The sequence below is a fragment of the Camelina sativa genome, chromosome 1 (genome assembly GCF_000633955.1).
Source record: "Camelina sativa cultivar DH55 chromosome 1, Cs, whole genome shotgun sequence".
Taxonomy (NCBI): Eukaryota; Viridiplantae; Streptophyta; class Magnoliopsida; order Brassicales; family Brassicaceae; genus Camelina; species Camelina sativa.
The window spans coordinates 10,728,501-10,745,587 of record NC_025685.1 but is presented as its reverse complement, the minus strand read 5'-3'; the positions used below and the strand labels follow the sequence as shown (position 1 = coordinate 10,745,587).

Below are 17,087 nucleotides of genomic sequence, written 5' to 3'. Positions count from 1 at the left end.
ATGGAAGAGGGGGGAAGTAAAGGTCTTCACTCAAATTGAGAAGTAAAATAAATTAGAGAATGTGAAATAATGATATAACTTATGTTTGTGTATGAGACAAGAAGTAGCTACAGAATTTATATATAGCTCGACTCCTTGATAAACTACTTAACTCATACTGAGTTCTCCTAAGTCAACTCCATTATTGCCGGATCAGGTCCAGAACCCACCCAACACTCCTCAGTAAGACCTTTTACCATCGTTTGATCCAAACCCACCAAAGCTGCTCCTTCCACTTGACTGAGAAGAACGGTCTGAACCAAATCCCCCAAAACCTCCTGAAGAACGGTCTGAACCACCAGAGTAACGGCTGCTTGATCCACCTGAACGGCCACCGCTGCCACCATAACCGCCACCATAACTACCACCACCTGAACGGCCACCGCTGCCACCATAACTACCACCACCTGATCGTCCTCCTCCAAAGGACCCTCCAGATCGAGGGACTCCTTCAAACATGCTTGCGCTTCCTCTCTCCACAGCAATGCTAGGGAGCTGAATTCAAAACAAAATAGATACAGAAATGTTACACAAGCATTCAAAAAAATGATGGTAAGAGGGTAAGAAAAATTATTAACCTCGTTGAATTTGCTTCCGACTTCTTTCTCAATCATTCTAACAGCCCTGGATTGCTCTTGACCGTGGATGAGGATCGCGCTACCTTTCTTTCCAGCACGACCTGTTCGCCCCGTTCGGTGAACAAACGTCTCCGTGTTATTAGGAAGCTCATAATGAATTACCTACACACAAAGCACAAGATAGGTTTAATAAAATGTGAGACATAACTAGTTAAGTGCAAGAAAAAGTGTAGTTTAAACTTACCAAATCAACATTAGGTACATCAAGTCCACGGGCAGCAACATCAGTTGCAACAAGAATATTGAAATTCCCATCCCTGAAACCAGCAAGTGTTCTTTCTCTCTGAGCTTGGGATATGTCACCGTGTAAAGCCTCACATTTGAAGCTTCTCGCCAATCCATATGCAAGGCGATCTGCATCCCGTTTTGTTTGGGTAAAGACAATGCATTTTCCTCCTTTGCCATGTTCCTGTAAAGGAGAAGATTTTATTAAATCACAAGTGGAAACAAAACGAGATACATATAACGGGTTTTAAAGCAAAAAAATGAAAACATACAGTTACAAGAGGACCAATGATGGATGCTCTTCCATAAGAATCTGCAGCGATAGAATACATTGTAATCCCATCTGCAAGTTTCTGATCTGAATCTCCAACCTAATAACATAGCAGCACATGTGTCATTAAAACAATATCACCTCATTAACTACTCTGCTAAAGCCATTCAGGAATTTTGAACAATTCTCAGATACAAACACAAGCAGGTATAAGACCACTCACAAGATCAATTGTCAAAGGGTTATTCAGGTACTTTTTGGTTAGCGATCTGATCCAACTCGGCATTGTTGCAGAAAACATCATGCTCTGACGTTTCGCTGGCAACTTTTGCAATATAATTTCAACATCTTCCGCAAATCCAACTTGAAGCATCTGATCAGCTTCATCCAGAACCACAAACTGAACTTCTGATAGATTCAAAGCTCCTCTTTTCATCAGATCAATGATACGACCAGGAGTTCCAACCGCCACATCAATACCATAGTTCAGCTCCCTCATTTGCTGTCCGATCGGTGTACCTCCATAGAGACAAATAGTATCCAAGCTTGGAGCAGATTCCCTAAATTCCTTCTCAACCTGACGAGCTAGCTCCCTTGTCGGTGCCAAAACCAAACATTGAGGATTCTTCCCACGACTGTCACATCAAAAAGACAACATAAGAACCAAACGAAACAAACATATCTGAAACGATCCATAGATGTACAATAAACACTAACCCATGTTTAGCGTTGAATTTGATGATCTTGTCAATAACAGGAATCCCAAAAGCAAGTGTCTTTCCAGTTCCAGTCCTTGCACGACCAATCATATCTCGACCTTGCATCGCTGGCTCCAACACAGCTTTCTATTCAACCAACACAAACATCAAAAACTCAGTTCAACATCTTGATCTATATAACCAAATGTAACAGAGAGAAGATCATATATGTATTACCTGAATAGGAAAGAGTTTCTCAATACCCCTAGCTTTCAAAGCTTTAACAATCTCCGGAGATATACCAAGCTCAGATATGACAAGCCCATCACCACCACTGCTACTACCAACACCTTCCGAATCAACACCATCGCTACTCTCATACGAAGAAGCGTACTCTTGAGCCGCGAACCCAGCAGAAGAAACAACCGACGATCTAAACTCCGACTGCGCAGATTTAACATGAAAGTCTCTCACTTTAAGACCAAAAGGGTTCGAATTCGGAAGGAGAGGCTTGACTTTAGCATCCCCATTTGCTAGATCGGAGACTATGGCTGTGGCGGCGGCGGATGGAGCGAGGTGATGAAACAGAGCCGCGTTGATGGAGGTAACCGAAGCGGCGAGGGTACGCTGTGATGTGCCGAGGAAAGATCGGCGGAGTACTGTGCTGATCATTTTCGGATATTGGTGAAGAAGAGTGAGTGATGGGTTATCTGGTGAGAAGTGTGAAAGAAATGTGAAACCCCAAAGATGAGAATTAGGGTTTTAGAAGAGACGGCAAAAGGGTTTAGAGAGAGATTTTAACAAAGGCGGGTATAAAAGGGTGCATTTTGTTATAATCTCCTGCGGGTGAGTGTATGGTATGTTCGTGCACGTGCAAGCGTGTTTTAAAAAGATTTCGCTTGACCCCAAAGTTGTGTTCTTGGATGCAAAGCAAAGACCGAGTTAATGATTTCTGATCTTGCTTAATCTTCATTACGATTGAACTAATTATTTTTTTCAAATTCGTTTTGTGCTCTGTTTATAATGTTAGACTCCATGACTTGCGAGTTTCAAACTCTTGTATTCTGCAATCATTTTGGATTGACTCTCAATGTTTCCTTTGGCTCTCCGGTGGTGGCAAATCAATCAGGCTCTGGTTCAGAAGGGATGCATCAAACCCTATACTAATAGAATGAGCATAAACTGAAAGCATTGAAACTCAATTGATCTTTAAGAATCGTTCCAAACAAAAGACACAAGTTTATACTAAAGCAAGAAAAGAGCTACAGGATTTGATCTGAAACGAGGGTCTGAGTTCTTTGGATCCGTAAGGGTTTCGAAATTATTGCAGATTCCTCCGGTCAAAACCTAACCCGGTTGCGTCTTGAAAACTTTCTTCAAAAATGATTACCTTTTCTAGCACACAAATCTCACTGAGCAACGGTGGTGGTGGTGGAGCCATCATTAATGTTGCCAAACACTTTAGTCATATCCAAACGGGTTTTGCAATGGAACTGAAGTTCATACTGAGCTCCAAGAATACGGTAACGTTTCAACCAAAAGAGCTTCTTGCTCAGCTCGTGACTCTGAGCTTTGATGACAAGAAACCGTTTCTTGAACCTCATCTCAAACTGTTCCCTAGACTTCTTATCGACGTGAGGCGACCTTAGCACAGTGTACAGCGTACGCGTGTCCGGCATCGCAACTTTACGGGTGTGAGGAGGTAGACACCAAGCTTGCTTCTCCGGGTTATCGAAAGATCGAATCGCTATGCAAATCTTGGTTCCTTTGATCTTTGATGTGCTTTCTTCTTCAGCTGCTGCCTCTTTCTACATTTCAAACCCACACAAAACACACAAATGATTTCAACAACATGAAAAAAAACATCAAAATTTGTAGGACGTTTCTGTGAATCTGGTGAAGCAATAACATATTGACACAATTCGATTTAGAGAATGAAATGAGAGAAGAGAAACAAGTACCTGGAGAGCGATCTCTTTCCTACTCAATGGTTTGACATTCTCTGGAGCAATTTTAATCTTAGATTTCTTAATCTCTGGTGCAGCAGTAGCGTAACCGTGAAACGCGATTCCTGCGGGAACAAACATCGGCGGCTCAGATCTAATGTGGAAGTCCCTCCTCGCTGTGATACCAAATGAGTTCGGAGACGACGCGAGAGTGAATCGAGGGGTGATGGAGGAGGCTGCGGTGGAGGCTGGAGTGAGATTGTGAGAAAGACATGAATCGAACGAGGATAACGCGGCGGAGAGAGCGTGCCTCGACGGCAGTGAAGATCGGCGGAGTACTCCGGTGATCATTTTCAGATTCAACGGTGAGACGGAAGAAATGAATCAGAGATTTGGAAGCAGCGAAAGTGAAAAATCTCAATTAGGGTTTTTGATTCTTCAGTCGAAACTCGAAACACACAGAAGTGTAACGATTGCCTGCGACGAGTATACGTTAACTACGGTGAGCTATGGATATGTTTTTTTTTTTCCTTTTACTTTTGAGAGACAAGTTAAAAAGGATGCAAAAATGTTAAAATCTCATGAAGCCAAAGTGAATAAAAATTACAAAATAACTCAACTAGTTAAAAACCAGAGTAGTAATAATACATAAGAGAGTGAATATGCAAAAAAAAAAAACTATATCCATGGATTCTAGAGTTTCTTAGTAAACGTATCATCAAATCCTAGAACCTCTGGTGAGTTGTCTCAGAAGGCCAGATATATTCTTCTTCCTTCCTTGTTTTTTGTTCCGCTTCTCATTGTTTTTGTTGACTCTTCTGTTTCGCTAGTGTATGCTTCTAGTACTCGGATTCTTGTTAAAAGATTCAATAAAACGGAACATCCAACGATCTAACATTCCTGTTTAAGACAATGATATGTTAGACAAAGATTTTGAAAAGATGCGTGTTGAGACAGAGACCACCGAAGATGGGGGCGAACCTGTTAAAGCAAAGGTACCGCCTAAAACAGCGCAAAGCCGAGTGATTAAGTGGAGGAAACTACGGCGTTCTTCCTTGATTGTCACAGTGATTGGTGAAAGATCATATAAGAAGTAGACAGCTGAAAATGGAAAGCACATGCACATCAAACAAAACAGAAACAGAGTATAATAAGAATCAGGTGCATACTTCAAATGTACTTCGCTCAACTAACCTGGCCATGTCCGGTCAAATTCAGTCATCGGCGTGTAATATTCAGTTACAGAGTACTGATTTGTTGACAGTACGTCTTTCGAAAGATATTTATATTCCGTGGGTACAATCTGCGCCATACCAGAAAGAAATTATTGACTTCGACTTAATAAAGCCTATGATTTCGAAGTAACATATAATGAGGTTTAAAAATATATACTCAGCAGAGAGACATAAGTAAGCAGAACTGTGAGGAATTTGGATAAGCACCTTAATATAGTATTTGAATGTTCCACTGGTGTCATGCAGCATTCGGTTTGTGTCATCAAGTGGGTTGTGAATTCCCGGGTATTTCGGCCCAAAGGATAGATCATGAATCATATGGCTCACGTTTACGTTTTTGGAACCACCAAATATCTGTTCAGAAGGTAAATCGATTAGTTGTTTCAAATGATGAGAGCAATTTAGCGTCAATGAATTTATGTCATCGTACTTTAATCAACCTAGTTTAACGAATCTGATTTTAAAGTCTGTTCTTGGTTACACTTATGCATTCAAGTCCTGATAAGAGGATGGCTAATTAAGCGAGATAATAATGATACCTACCATCTGAGCAACATAGATGTTCAGCCCGTGCACTGAAATATGGAAGTTTCCAGCAACCCGTTGTACATCCAAGACACCATAGACCTGAGAAACAGCAAAAAGATTAGTCTCTGTTTTCTTAAAAGCCGGTAACACAAAATCTCTAGTTTGTATATTGACAAGAGCAACGATTAATACCCGACATCCTTCTCCATCTGACAATGCTTGCTTCACCTTTTTAATCATAGTCTCAGCAGCTTGATCAAAGCCTAGAGAACTCAATGTTTCGATTTCGGTCTCATTCTTGTGTTCTTCTTTGCCATCTTCAGCAAGCACAAAAGATAAAGTGTGTACATGATTAAGTCTCTATTCTCGTACCAAAATAAGATAGCTACCATGACACCTATCACTGGGACTCTCTTACATCTCTGTTTCACGTTAATACTGCGCCTCAATTAAACTAGTAAGGTTCCCATTAAAATTTATTGAAAGCACAAAATTTGTTTAATTCAGTTCTCCGTATTTTACAACACATTTGAGAAAGGTGTACATCATATTTTTCAGGTTTACATATCCACTATTGTTAATACACGTTTTGATAAGTACATAGAACCAACGTGCACATGACTATTTGTTCTTCCGAAAGTAACAAGACATATATACATTCAAAGGACAGCTAAGGAAAAAGAAGCTCGTCACAAAAGGTACAAAACTCAGTAAAGGCTCAAAAAGTTAAAATGTTACCATGCTTGTGAGACGAGTGACCGTGACCATGCTCATGCCCCTTTTCAACAAGATCAGATAAATATTCTGTGCCAATGATATGTCCATGACTGTTGAGACGGAGCTGCAGATACCCGCAATTAGTGAGCAATAAACTCGCTGATAAAAAAGTACAACTAGGGCAAAATGCCATAAGAAGTGAGAGTTTAAGATGCTAAGCGAAATATCCAAACAGCTCCCTTCAAATAGAATGTTTCACCTATATATGAACAGTATGAACTGCTATACTGTTTTACGCACAGTCTAACAAAACAAACTTCGGTAATTTAAATAAGGTGGACGAGAAAACATGTGAAAAAGACTTGTGATCTGCATTCATCTTACCTTCCAAATGTTTGTATCAAGATCCACTTCATGCTTCCCTGACATGTCGATAGCATCCACGCTCAATACTGCAAAACAAGTAAGCTCAAATGACGAAGTTTACAACCACAAGTATTGGAGAAAGTGTGGAGGAAAGAACGTTATATAGCCTTTGCTACTATGTGATCAGCGAATTTCACTTACCATCACAAGGCAAAGATGGAAACGTCATATTTACATGTATTGGTAGAGTTTCTCCACGCTTTAGATCCACTGACATCTAGAAGAAAAAAATGATACAAATTCCATTTTGATTACATTAGCTGTAATATAAAAAATGATAAAAACTCCTACGAGTCAGTCAGATGGACAGAGAATGACAAGGGTATCAATGAGATTGAATCAACAGAGTGACTTCAAATCCATGTTTTCCTAATGGTATAGATCACTGCAAAAATTTCGACTGAGACATTCAACGCAATTTGCATTATACCACACTCAAGACATGTTACCTAGTGAAAAATACATGGTTCACAACAATAACAAAATCAATGAGGCAATGAAAAATATACATAGTTCTAACTAGAGTGGCATCAAAGAATCTCAAGGATAACAGATGGAGCGGAAGATCACTCACTGCAATTTATACGTATATCCTTAGCCGTTTTTAAGCTAGACTTCTAGAGTCAGGGCAGTATATATAAAGCACAAGATTCCGCTCGAACTATATACATACCTGGTGCACTGTAAGTGTGTTAAGATAATAACTCAGCTCGTGTAAGAACAAAGTGGCCATTATAAGAAGTCCAACAATTGATACTACAATAACAACAAATTTAATGTTAAAATAAGCTTAAACACACATCAAGCATTCAAAAGAGGGCTTCTCAAACAACGAGAAGAGTGAATAGAAACAAAGATCCATTACCAACTGCACCAGATTGCGTCTTCTGCAACAAATGATCCTCTGCTCTTGGAAACGCATCGATGCTCCTTAGAGCCTGCTTCACACCCATCCTAGCAGCTTCCCTCGATGATAATAAATACTTCTTAAGCAAATCCAATTCCGAGGAGGACCTCTACAAAACTACAAACCAACATTAGATATCGCCAAATTCATGCAACTCCACTCCCACAATTTGGCAATGGATACACCAATTAAACCATTAGATTTAAATCTTTCCTATTAGAACCCAATTCTCTTCTAAAGTTGTAAATATTACTCGATCTCGACAAAGCAGAGAGCTTTCATGGCAGTTCTATCAAAAGGGTCTAGCTAAGAAACCAAGTAGATGCAGGGCCACATTGCCCACAACGAATTCATCTACAAAAATCCGATTTTTTTCTAAGTATGATCTTCACAGGCCCTAGATTGGATAAATTCCTATCTTATGCGTAACAATGGCGTAAGAAGAGAAGAAACTAAGATAATTCCAGACGCAAAAATCGAGTTTAAGAGATCGTACCCGAATCAAAGATGATGAGGATGAAGCGCGCGCCGGGAGAAGAAGAGAGAAGAGATCTCCGAGTCCGGGAGAGAGAGACAAACAAAAGGCTCCTTCTCCTCTTCTTCTTCTCTTCTGCGGTGAAATTGAACGGCGTCTCTTTTTTTCCGTCTCTCTTTATTTATTAATTGCACCCCTCAATTTACTAAACATATCAGTTTTGTACGTATAGTTATTTACGTATAAACCCCTTATATTCTCTTAATTGGTGATTTTTAGGAGAGGAATTATGTTTAGTTTCAATTTTTTTTATTTTTTGTTTAGCCATTTTACTCAAAGGCGATATGGGACTTGTTATAGGAACTTGTTCGATGATGAAGCTAACCTAAAGAAGATTCAGATGCGTGAAAAGGTTTTTGTGCCTTCATTGATAGTTTTAGGGTTACAGATATTAGGACCTAGTTAACAATAATCATAAATCAAGGAATATCTACAAGTCGTTACTACAAATACGGAGACTGTTATAGCATATTCTCCAATACCCCTCCCCTCAAGCTGGAGCAAACAAATTGTGTATGCCTAGCTTGGACCAAAATTGCAGAAATCCATCTCTGCCTATGGGTTTCGTTAATATATCAGCCACTTGTGAATGTGTGTCGACATGTCGTAGAAGAATATTTCGGGTGATGACCTTATTGGGACGAAGTGGCAGTCATTTTCGATATGCTTCGTCCTCTCATGGAAAACAGGATTGTTGCAATATAAATAGCACTCTTACTGTCACAATGTACAAACATTGGTTGAATGTGCATAACTCCCAAAGTACCCAACATGCGCTTCAACCATATTAACTCTTGAACTAAATCTGCCATATTCTGATTCTGCCGAAGACCTACTCACAGTCTTTTGTTTCTTTGCCTTCCAAGAGACAGGTGAGTCACCTAATTGAACAAAGTAACCCGTGACTGACCTCCTCGACTGTTTACATCGTGACCAATCCGCATCACACCAGCCTGTGAGTTGGAACCCTGTATTCGATCGCAACAAAATGCCCTGACCTGGATCAAACTTAAGATATTTGACAACTCGAATAGCTGCATCCCAATGATCTTGTCTTGGTTCCTTCATAAATTGTGCCAACACATGAACCGAGTATGCCAGATCAGGACGTGTAACACCCAAGTATATTAGCCGTCCTAACAATCTGCGAAATGACTTTGGATCAGACAGTAACGGAGACTTGGAAACGGCCAAAGTGTGATGATCTTCCAACAGGAATTCTACTGGTTTTGACCCCAACAAACCAGTCTCGGCGATGATATCCAGGGCATACTTTCGTTGGCAAAGATATATCCCCCATTCATTCCGAGCAACCTCTATACCTAAGAAGTATTTCAAGGCTCCTAAATCCTTCATCTTAAAGCAAGAAGACAAATACTCTTTGAACTCTTCCGTAGCTTTTGGACAACTTCCCCCTATTATCAAATCATTAACATAGATGAGTATATGGATTCGAGTGTTACCTTTCTCATACGTGAACAATGAATAATCACCCAACGCTTGGTCAAAACCATAAGATAATAAAGCTGATGCCAGCTTAGAAAACCAACACCTTGGAGCTTGATTGAGCCCATACAACGATTTCTTCAACTTACACACCTTGTTTTTATCGTCCAACTGATATCCTGGAGGTAACCGCATATACACCTCCTCTTCCAAGTCGCCATGGAGGAAAGCATTGTGCACATCCATTTGATGCACCATCCAACCATTCTTCAAGGCTGTATCGAGGAACAATCGGACCGTACCCATTTTTGCAACTAGGGAAAATGTTTCACCATAATCCTCTCCTTCTATTTGTTTATTCCCCATTGCAACGAGTCATGCTTTGTATCTTTCGATGGTTCCATCGGACTGAAAATTGACTTTAAAAACCCATTGACTGCCGATTGCATGTTTTCCATTAGGCAAATAAACGATTTCAAAAGTTTCGTTCTCCTCCAACGCCCCATAACAACGTACCAGCTGGGTCAACAACATAATCTTTTAATTTCACGGAGGTCATTTTCTGCCGTTGACCTTTACCTAATCGCGGTTCAGCAAGCTCAGTCGTGGAGTGTGTCGTGGTGGGCAGTGTAGAAGAAGTTGTAGGTCGAGCTTGGTCGACTTGTTGGAGTAGTGGATTGGGCCTTGGATCAGTACCAATTGTTTGGGCCGTGGGATTGGGCTCAACATTAGTTTCCATTGTAGGCTGCGGGATAGGAATTACTTGTGGGTTTAACAAAACATGATCTTCAGAAATAATCCCTTCTGAAATTGGAGCCCATAAAACATGGCCTTCTTCATCATCATCAAGCAAAGGCAACGTCGTTTCTAGTGAGTACGGAAACTTTGATTCGCTGAACACAACATCCCTCGATACAAAGAACTCCATGTTTTCAAGATCATAAACTCTCCAACCCTTATTACCTTGTGGGTAGCCAACGAAGATACATCGTCTGCTGCGGGATACAAATTTATCTCCGCCTCGATTTTGTACATGAGCATAATAGAGACAACCAAAGACTCTAAGATGATCAAACGATGGTGCACGATTGAAAAGTCGTTCAAACGGAGTAACGTTTCCTAAAATTGAGCTTGGTGTCCGATTGATTAGGTACCCAGCAGTGAACACACGTTCACCCCAAAACTGTATAGTAAGATTTGCTTGAAATCTCAGCGCACTTGCCACATTTAAAATGTGTCTGTGTTTTCTCTCAACTCTACCATTCTGTTGTGGTGTTCCTACACAAGATGTTTCATGAACTATTCCATTTTGTTGGAAAAAGCTAGTTAGAGATATGAACTCTGTCCCATTGTCACTTTTTACTGTCTTCACTTGTTTGTTGAATTGCCTCTCTGTTAGAGCAAATAATTTTTTCAGATGCTCTCTTGTTTCCGCTTTATTTGGTAGCAAATACAACCAAACGCCCTTTGAGTAGTCATCTACAATTGTGAGAAAGTATCTAGCTCCTGAGTGTGATGGAACTCTATAAGGACCCCATAAAACAATGTGAATCAACTCAAAAATGGTAGAAGTTTTATTCATACTGAGAGGAAAACTCTCTCTAGTTTTTTTTGCACAGAAACACACATCACAATCCTTATTCAAATTGATTACTGAAACAGAATTTGAAATACAAGGAAGCACTCCTAGAACTTTTGCAGATGGATGTCCCATTCTCTTATGCCACAACTCCAAATTTTCAGTGTCTTGTGTTGTGACCGCAGCAGCTAACTCCATTCTGCGAAAGTGGAATGCGCTTCCAACCCGCTTACCAGCTCCAATCACCATCCTCGAAGATCGGTCCTGAACAACCAGAAATGTATCAGACATCTGCACTACACATCTATTCTCATCCATGATCTGTCCCATAGATATCAAATATGCATGCAACTCATCAACATAATACACTGATTGTAATACTAAACCAGAACCAAGTTGTACTGAACCCTCCTTAAGAGAAACTCGTTCTCTTCCATCGGCCATAATGATCAGAACCGGTGACATCTCTCGTATATTTGACAAGATATCATACCTCCCTGTCAAATGATGCGATGCTCCAGTATCCACAATCCAAGATCAAGAAGAAGACTTACCAGAGGATTTTTCACTTGCGGTCTCTTTCTTAGCGTTGAGAATGTTCTTTATGGCGCCCCACTGCTGGTCTGTGAGACCACTGACTCCATCACGGTCTTTATCCGTGATAACTTGATTGGCCTGTTCCTTTCCAGCAGGTTCAAGATTGGGGACATTAACATGATTCGCATAAGCAACTTGATGACCCATACCACGTCCACCACCGTTAGAAGAGCCTCCACGACCTCTACCTTGAAATGAACGACTCTTTAGTCTGTCTCCCCACCATTCAGGATATCCAATGACCGCATAACATCGGTCTACAGTATGACCATGATGATTGCAGAGTTTGCAAAGCATCCCCTCTTTATCCTCTAGTTTGAAACGTGGTTTGGTATTCACAGCAAAAGAAACCACCTCAGCTCGCTCTTCACCACTTACACACAAATCTTCTTCTTGTTTTACGATGTTGTACACCTCCTCTAAAGGTTGCACTAGTACCCTTGCCACAAGACTCGATCGGACTGCTCTAAACTGGTCATCACATAAGAACTGGTGCACCTTGTCTTCCTCTCGATCAGTCTCTTGAGTAGTTGCAAGATCACATGTACACAAGCCACAATGACATCTTTTTATTGGGCGATAGGTAGCAAGACTATCCCATATCTGGGTAAGCTTACCATAGTATGCTTATATGGCAAGTCCCCTCTGTTTGCAACAAGCCAATTCAGCCTTTATTTGCTGAATGCGAGATTTGTTCATCACAGCGAAACGTTTCTTCAGGTAGTCCCACAATTTTTTGGCCACCTCTCTGTGTGAGATTGTAGATCTCAACACCGGATCGATAGTCATCCGGATCCAAGAGACCAGCAGAGCTTAGATCGTCCACCAGTCCTCCCAGTCAGCTGATCCTTCTTGCGGTTTTTCAATGGTACCATCGAGAAAGCCAAACTTTTTGCGTGACGTTAACGTTGTCTTCACGCCGTAAGCCCACTCATCCTAGTTCCTCCCCTTGAGAAGCGGATGCGATATCACCGCACCAGGGTTGTCCGCCGAAGTCAGGTCGTAAGGTGAGATAGTTCTTCTCACCTCAACAGTCGTCGTCGTTGTTGCCGGCGAACCAGCAGTCGTTGTTGGGTTCGGGTTCGTTGACATTTCGTTGTCATAAAAATAAGATTTAGAGTTTGTAGATTTCAGGCTCTGATACCATAAAGAGATTCAGATGCGTGATAAGGTTTTTGTGCCTTCATTGATAGTTTTAGGGTTACATATATAGGACCTAGTAAACAATAATCAGAAATCTAGGAATATCTACAAGTCGTTACTACAAATACGGAGACTGTTATAGCATATTCTCCAATATAACCAAACTTGTCCCTTTGAATTAGGCACGATCATGACTAACCTCATGGTTTTAGATCTCATTTTTTTTTTGAATGAATATAAAATTTTATTCATCAAAAAACCTTCTCTTTATAGTGAATGTAAAGTTTTTGAATCTAAACAAACTTTAAGACATTGAGGTTAACATTATGTTCTGGTAGAAAACCAGAGCATTAAAATATCTTCATAGTTTCGGTGGCCGAAGTTCAATAAGAGAAGGAGTTTGTTCCGAATGGTTTGTCTATCCGTTGACCAAGTCGATGTGTAGAGAGTGGGTCCTCGCCATGTCTACGGCTATTACGCTCGTGCCATAGGGAGTACACCGCTACCTGGAATGAGTATCTCAGAAGCAGCAGTGGAATCTTACTAAGGGTGGAGTCTGAAATGAGTATCCCGAGTTCATCCCAATCCGCAGTCGAATGGGTGCCAAGCAATCCGTTGGTGAGCTTACTCCAGACCTGATCTCATTTCTTATATTTAAAACTTTTTAAATGAGAAATCATTTGATGATAAAATACAATTTTAATATAGGTTAGTTGAATAGTTTTGGACCGAAACTTATACTTTTTCCCATTAAAAGGTAGAAACCGAACTAGAAAACATACAATTGTTCGGAAATCTTAAAACTCGCCCCTTGATCAAAGCACACTTAGTGAAAAAGTGGCTCGTGGTCTTTGTTTTCTTTTTGTTGTCTTTTTTATATTGCTAACAGAAACAAGTACAAGAGTTGTTAGTACAAATGATTCCAAAAGATTAAAGTAGAGTGTGAATACAAACATTCTTGCCTACTTTGCTAATGTATCAACTTGTGTGTTTTGTTCCCTTTGTTACGTTAAAGCAAATCTTTAATAACACCATCACACAGACCTTAATTACCTTATATATATGTTGCTCATGCTAACATTAATCTTGATATGCCTAATATCAAAAGGCGTTTTTATACTTTTGTCGAAAAGGGTGACTGGTTGGCAAAAACAATATGCAACGTGATTGGGCCGTCGTATAAACGCCTTTTTGATGTTAGGCAGCAATTGGGAATGGGACCCCATAAGCCCAAATCTCAAACTTCCCACCAGAAACTAACTCCCAAAATGATGCTTTGTTAAACAAAACAATCACGTTTTACACAAGGCTTCCCGACAACAAAATAAGATTGGTGTAATCACTTTAATTGATTCAGACCAGTGACCACCCACAAAAACAATTTATACGATTCGTCGTAAGTCCATGCCATGATGTCGTGGGCCAAATGGTCCGTGTCGTGAATACTAAAAGCAGACTAAACATCAAAACCCTTATCACATCTTTTCATAACCTATTTCGATCGAAGTCATATTAATTACCCATATGTCTACTTCCAAGTTCATAATCATGTCCATGTCTTTATCTATTATTTCTTTTTCAGGCTTAAGAAAAATAAACAAAAAGGAGAGAACAGTTTGTAAAAACATGCTTCACGTGTCTTAATTCATCCACTAATATTATCAACTTTTATCTACTAACTTTAATCATGCTTTCAACTAAAAACTGTGTATTCCGTAATGTCTCAAAAATAAGATAAGAAATCCACTTACCAGTTACCATTCACATTTATGGATCGACTTTCTATTTTTGGAAAGTATATTAAACCAATCGGCTCCAAAACCCACATGGCATAGACACTACATGTGGTCAATATCTTTTCACAAACCCTCAAAGTCAGAATCCTAATTTCTATCTTAACACAGTATGCATAACTCTAAAATTCAAGTCTTATACTCCAATTGATTATTTCAAACTATATATGACATATCTAGATATCGTCAAACTTCATAAACACAACACTAATTAATACATTAAAAAACAAAACATGTGTACATTATAAATTTGTATATGCATGCATGAATATAACTTATTAGCTTATTATATATGCATATCATTTATAATTGAAATGATAAATACTCTATACAATAGAAATATTGTAAATGTACACTACACACAAACAAATACAAATTAGATACACATTACTCAAGAATCTTACACAACTGATATATGTCGTATTCTAAAAAAAACAACCATTTTCTTTAAAACAAATTTTCTTTGTATTGAAAACATGAAGCACGTGACCAAATTTGCAGATATTTATTTTTTTTCCAACCAAAAAAAAAAAAGAGAAACAGTTATGGCACTTTTCCACTTTCTTATATGTACTTTAAATGCAAAGTATGTCAATGTTGATTACTTTGATACGAAGATCGACCTAAGAGAGTAATAATCTTTTTCCTTTTTTTTTTGTCTACAGAGTAATAATCTTTTTAAGAAGAGAGAATCATGAATGGTTGCAGCTTAGATCTCTGCCTATCTCCAATGACCCCTACGCTTCAATTTTGTCGCCAAGATTCTACGTGAGTGTTATTTATGCAAAAATTACTCCACTTTTCCATATTTGATTTAAACCTCTTGATTCGTTTTGATTAACATTTTTTTTTTTAATATGTAGGGTTAGTGATCATTCATCAGCCATGAAACCTAAGGACAACAATGCATTTTATAATGAAGGATTAAGTGAGTACGATCTTGTAGAGATCCAGGTACAATTTTTGCATGCTTGAGTGTTTTTTTTTCTTTTCCGTTTTATATTAGCTTATCGATTTGATTATAGTATACTGAGGAGTGAAATTTGTAATACGTGAAGATAAGGGCAATAATAGAGATGGCAAGGAAGGATCGTGAAGTAACAACAGTGAAGTTAGCACCGGTGAGAATGGAATCGCCGTTAGGTTGTTCGGTGAAGAGATCCGTGAAGAGGTTCTTGGAGAAGAGGAAGAAGAGAAGCAAAACTATTACACTTACACCTAGAGGCTCCACCTCCTCATCCTCCTCCTCTCCTCATCATTTCTAAGTATAAACCAACAAAAAACAAAATGGGTTAAGAAAAATCTAGCTAGTTCTTGCTTCACTCTCTTGTCATTTTTCTCGATACTCGACGATATGAATTTCGAGTTTTTTTTTTGTGGTTTTTAAAATCAAGACGTTGCACTGGTACGAGCACTGAAGCTGGTATTAAAACTAGGATCATTTGGATCGTTTGTATTAGTTTTTTCCTTCCCCATTCATGTATGAAGTTTCACACTTGTCTTGCAATGAATTCATGAGGTTTGTCCATTTTTTCCAAGTTAGCTCTCTATGTAACTCTTCTACTTTTGTTTCCTTTACAACAAAATAAGAAAACGCAAGCATTGAACTCGCTGGATCCACCAAAGACTAGACTGCACAAGATTTATTAATTAGTTTACCCGTCGCTCATCTTTGCTCTTAGTCATTTCACACCATTACAGAAATTTTCTTTTGTAGTATTATCTAATTTATCTACGGGTTTACTCAAAAATGAGAAAATCAATTCCAACATGATTCCAAATAATCACTGGTCAAAACAAAAATTGTAACAAGACCAGTTGGATATTGGTATTGTACCGTCAGGCTCATCACAAAAAAAGTAGATAAGCCTAGAGGATGAAATCTTGAAATAACCAACGAGAGGTGGATCCAAAGAGTATTCAAAATGAGGGGTTTGTGTGTTCCTATTACTATTACACGACACAAGTGTTAAGAGGAAATAAACATATCAGATAACAAACTTTTGTAAAATCCCTTTCCCAGCTGCTTTCCAGACCTAAACCTGTTAGTCGAAGAGGATTAGCACCTATTGTGTTCTCTAGCCTCCAATCTCACTATTCTCCGGATAAAGGGTTCATCATTTTGTACACAAACACTAATATATCCCTTCCCAAACTACACTAACTTCCCTATTTTGTTCCCTAACGACTAGAGCACCAAAATATGGCTCCCCTCGGAAGATCTCTCTTCTTCCGATAACCTACTCCATGTTTCACATTCTTTCCCATCATCATAAATACACAACCAAGCAGAATTTGCATTTGTCCACCATTAAAAAAACATACGGAAAATAAAAGAGTTCAAAGTAAAAAAAAAAAAAAAAA

The 17,087-nt window shown here is 39.2% G+C and overlaps 7 protein-coding genes across 9 annotated transcripts in view; 1 reads left to right on the top strand and 6 right to left on the bottom strand.

Annotated features, from left to right (window-relative positions):
* On the bottom strand, positions 44-2,666 carry LOC104766128 (DEAD-box ATP-dependent RNA helicase 9). The gene is made up of 7 exons (XM_010512940.2): positions 2,109-2,666; positions 1,891-2,018; positions 1,397-1,808; positions 1,175-1,273; positions 862-1,086; positions 618-779; positions 44-534 (listed from the first exon to the last, which is right to left on the bottom strand). Exons 1-7 carry the CDS (start codon positions 2,541-2,543, stop codon positions 220-222), a joined length of 1,776 nt encoding a protein of 591 aa, XP_010511242.1. The 5' UTR covers positions 2,544-2,666; the 3' UTR covers positions 44-219.
* On the bottom strand, positions 3,050-4,294 carry LOC104787357 (40S ribosomal protein S10, mitochondrial-like). The gene is made up of 2 exons (XM_010512932.2): positions 3,833-4,294; positions 3,050-3,679 (listed from the first exon to the last, which is right to left on the bottom strand). Exons 1-2 carry the CDS (start codon positions 4,166-4,168, stop codon positions 3,281-3,283), a joined length of 735 nt encoding a protein of 244 aa, XP_010511234.1. The 5' UTR covers positions 4,169-4,294; the 3' UTR covers positions 3,050-3,280.
* LOC104787342 (endoplasmic reticulum-Golgi intermediate compartment protein 3) lies at positions 4,375-8,204 on the bottom strand. 2 transcript variants are annotated; one of them, XM_010512914.2, is made up of 12 exons: positions 8,127-8,204; positions 7,589-7,747; positions 7,397-7,479; positions 6,865-6,940; positions 6,682-6,749; positions 6,319-6,421; positions 5,773-5,897; positions 5,596-5,679; positions 5,260-5,406; positions 5,012-5,120; positions 4,799-4,918; positions 4,375-4,717 (listed from the first exon to the last, which is right to left on the bottom strand). In XM_010512914.2, the coding sequence occupies exons 2-12, from the start codon at positions 7,674-7,676 to the stop codon at positions 4,644-4,646; spliced, it is 1,077 nt and encodes a 358-aa protein (XP_010511216.1). In that variant the 5' UTR covers positions 7,677-7,747; positions 8,127-8,204; the 3' UTR covers positions 4,375-4,643. The 2 variants fall into 2 exon arrangements, with proteins under 2 accessions (XP_010511216.1, XP_010511224.1); XM_010512922.2 differs by having other exon boundaries at positions 7,589-7,739; positions 8,127-8,145.
* LOC109125636 (uncharacterized mitochondrial protein AtMg00810-like) lies at positions 8,886-9,977 on the bottom strand. The gene has a single exon (XM_019227669.1). The coding sequence runs from the start codon at positions 9,975-9,977 to the stop codon at positions 8,886-8,888; it is 1,092 nt and encodes a 363-aa protein (XP_019083214.1).
* Positions 10,087-12,879, bottom strand: LOC104706448. Its single transcript, XM_010422646.1, has 3 exons — positions 12,814-12,879; positions 11,745-12,390; positions 10,087-11,687 (listed from the first exon to the last, which is right to left on the bottom strand). Exons 1-3 carry the CDS (start codon positions 12,877-12,879, stop codon positions 10,087-10,089), a joined length of 2,313 nt encoding a protein of 770 aa, XP_010420948.1.
* Positions 15,335-16,251, top strand: LOC104787322 (protein JAZ13-like). Of its 2 annotated transcripts, none has more exons than XM_019227491.1 (3): positions 15,335-15,491; positions 15,593-15,677; positions 15,782-16,251. In XM_019227491.1, exons 1-3 carry the CDS (start codon positions 15,418-15,420, stop codon positions 15,986-15,988), a joined length of 366 nt encoding a protein of 121 aa, XP_019083036.1. In that variant the 5' UTR covers positions 15,335-15,417; the 3' UTR covers positions 15,989-16,251. The 2 variants fall into 2 exon arrangements, with proteins under 2 accessions (XP_019083036.1, XP_010511190.1); XM_010512888.2 differs by having other exon boundaries at positions 15,587-15,677.
* Positions 16,588-17,087, bottom strand: part of LOC104787331 (protein PAT1 homolog 1) — a 4,707-nt gene continuing 4,207 nt past the window's right edge. Inside the window, exon 6 of the mRNA XM_019227489.1 lies at positions 16,588-16,765. The gene's annotated coding sequence lies outside the window, so the exon portion shown is untranslated. The remainder of the gene's footprint in view (positions 16,766-17,087) is intronic.